Raw genomic sequence first — 1,605 nt, forward strand, 5'->3', positions numbered from 1 at the left:
CGCCCCCCGCCCAATGCCTAAGACCTTCTCCAGCTCCTCCTTCTGCTACTCTGGGCTGTCCCCAGAGTTGCCTCTATCTCTTTTGAAGAGCAATGCCATGAACTCGCCATGTAGCAGCAAGAGCATAGCTGTACCAAGACAGATGCCACAGCCCTAAGTCCCGTTGACAAATGGGCTGATAAGCCTGCAGAGATGTTCTCTGCGTGTCACTCCCGTCCCCATCTGCTGGAGCTGAGGCATTTCCTGGGTGCAAGGCAGTCTTTATAGTTAATTAATAGCCCTCAACAGCGTCTTCTTCCATGACTGTGCCCTTCGAACTTGCAACACTGGTAGCATCCTGTGGAACAGTCCCATCTCGCACCCATGCATGACGCCAGCCACAAAGCTGAGCCACACACCGCCCTCGCACCGCCCGTGTCAGAACTCCTCACGCCCCACAGCACCCAGGCAGCTGGTGGCTTGGCCTCACCCTGCTCTGTCACCACATGCCCAGCATCTCCCTCTTCACTAAGGTATGGCACAGCTTCAGACCGTTTCCCCGAATCTCTCTCATAACAGTTCTGAACGCAAGCACACTTCCCCACTCACTCAACACCCGCTGCAAGCACGCAGCTAATGGAAACACTAACCCCCGCACTGTGAAGGCCCTCTGGCAAACCACTGCTTGCCCTTGACCCCTCCTCTCCACTGTCACCTGCACCAGGTCCGCAACTCAGCTGCGTCTTTCTGCTTCCTCAAACACTGATGAGTCAACAGGAAAAAAAATGTGATCCAGACAAACACACAGCAAGAACTTGTCCCCTTGGCAATCACACCTATAAGTTAAACAAACTCCACAGTACTTTGCAGAGCCCAAGAAGTTGTCCAAGACACCTCTCATCAGGGACAGGGACACAGCCTTCACTGCCAAGGAACTTGCAAGAAACCTAAAGGACTCTGCATACCAACAAGGTGCCAAGAATGCAGCAGTGGGCCACACAGGGAAATAAAACAGAGAGCAGGAGCCACGAGGCTCTGGCACCCTGCCTGCTGTGCTATACAGAGTGAGGAAGGCTGGGCAGGGGTGGGATTTGGCCCTGGGGAGGGAGCGGGTGACCTGCTGATCTCAGCCCCTGGGTTACTTCCAACCCCCTTGACTCAGCATTTCCATCTGGGGACACTCAGCAACCCACCTGCCACTGGACTGGAGAGATTATCCAGGCTGCAGTCTTTGTCCCAGCCGTAATAGAGCCGCTTCCGCACTCTTTCACTCAGCTGCTGCCTTCCCCAAGCTTTCCCATGGGGGGCCCCACACCACCCCCCCTGCCACTGGACTGGAGAGATTATCCAGGCTGCAGTCTTTGTCCCAGCCGTAATAGAGCCGCTTCCGCACTCTTTCACTCAGCTGCTGGTGCCGGGGCAGAAACTGCAGGCAGACGGGGGGGAACGTGAGAAACGCCCGGAGCGTTGCCCATATCAGGCTCTCTCCTCCAAGCCAGCTCTGGGGTACAACAGGCCCGCCAGGGCCCCCAGGAACTCAGCCAGGGGCCCGGTACCCGGTCACAGGGGGGCTCTTCAGCCAGGGGCGAAGGGGGGAACATCCCCGGAGCCTGCGAAGGTGCAGGG

The 1,605-nt window shown here is 57.2% G+C and overlaps 1 protein-coding gene across 1 annotated transcript in view; it reads right to left on the reverse strand.

The window, feature by feature from the left end:
- Window positions 1-1,405, reverse strand: part of CNPPD1 (cyclin Pas1/PHO80 domain containing 1) — a gene marked incomplete at its 5' end in the record, with an annotated part of 5,639 nt that extends 4,234 nt beyond the window's left edge. The window contains 2 exons of the mRNA XM_010133095.1: window positions 1,173-1,219; window positions 1,344-1,405. Coding sequence (XP_010131397.1) covers window positions 1,173-1,219; window positions 1,344-1,405 — 109 coding nt within the window. The remainder of the gene's footprint in view (window positions 1-1,172; window positions 1,220-1,343) is intronic.
- Window positions 1,406-1,605: the final 200 nt, after the last annotated feature.

Source organism: Buceros rhinoceros, unplaced genomic scaffold, assembly GCF_000710305.1.
Source record: "Buceros rhinoceros silvestris isolate BGI_N320 unplaced genomic scaffold, ASM71030v1 scaffold36943, whole genome shotgun sequence".
Lineage (NCBI taxonomy): Eukaryota > Metazoa > Chordata > Aves > Bucerotiformes > Bucerotidae > Buceros > Buceros rhinoceros.